At 31.1% G+C, this 418-nt stretch overlaps 1 protein-coding gene across 2 annotated transcripts in view; it reads right to left on the minus strand.

Moving 5' to 3' along the window:
* The window catches only part of LOC108693934, a 783-nt gene extending 377 nt beyond the window's left edge, over positions 1–406 (minus strand). For both annotated transcript variants that reach the window (XM_018203149.1, XM_018203148.1), the window contains exon 1: positions 117–406. In XM_018203149.1, the coding sequence (XP_018058638.1) occupies positions 117–275 (159 nt within the window). In that variant the 5' untranslated portion in view covers positions 276–406. The remainder of the gene's footprint in view (positions 1–116) is intronic.
* Between the last annotated feature and the right edge of the window lie 12 nt (positions 407–418).

Genomic DNA, 418 nt, shown 5'->3' on the forward strand with positions numbered 1-418 from the left:
CTTCCAACTCCAGGATTATTCAACGTAATATTTTTAAAAGAAATATTGCAACAGTGATTTATAGGTTAGAAACAATGAGGTTATAAACAATATTCGTGCCTCAACAGCGTGATTACCTGCAATTGGAAGTTTATCGCCGTCTCATCAGACAGATCTTTATTAGTTCTGAAAGCAGTCTGGATTCTGTATCGAAAGTACTTTTTGTCCGTAAACTTTAAAGTTTCGCCGTATCTCAGAATGTCCTTGTATAGTTTCAAAACAACTTGTCGGCTCATTGTGATTTATCAGAATTAATTGAACGTCTGTACGATGTATAAAACATGTATAACTGTATTTTGATATAGCATGACATTAAAAATTATGTATATCACTCTTCAGAAATTCGCAAAAATTATTCGTATATATATATATATATATA

The sequence above is a fragment of the Atta colombica genome, unplaced genomic scaffold (genome assembly GCF_001594045.1).
Source record: "Atta colombica isolate Treedump-2 unplaced genomic scaffold, Acol1.0 scaffold111, whole genome shotgun sequence".
In the NCBI taxonomy this organism is placed as follows: domain Eukaryota; kingdom Metazoa; phylum Arthropoda; class Insecta; order Hymenoptera; family Formicidae; genus Atta; species Atta colombica.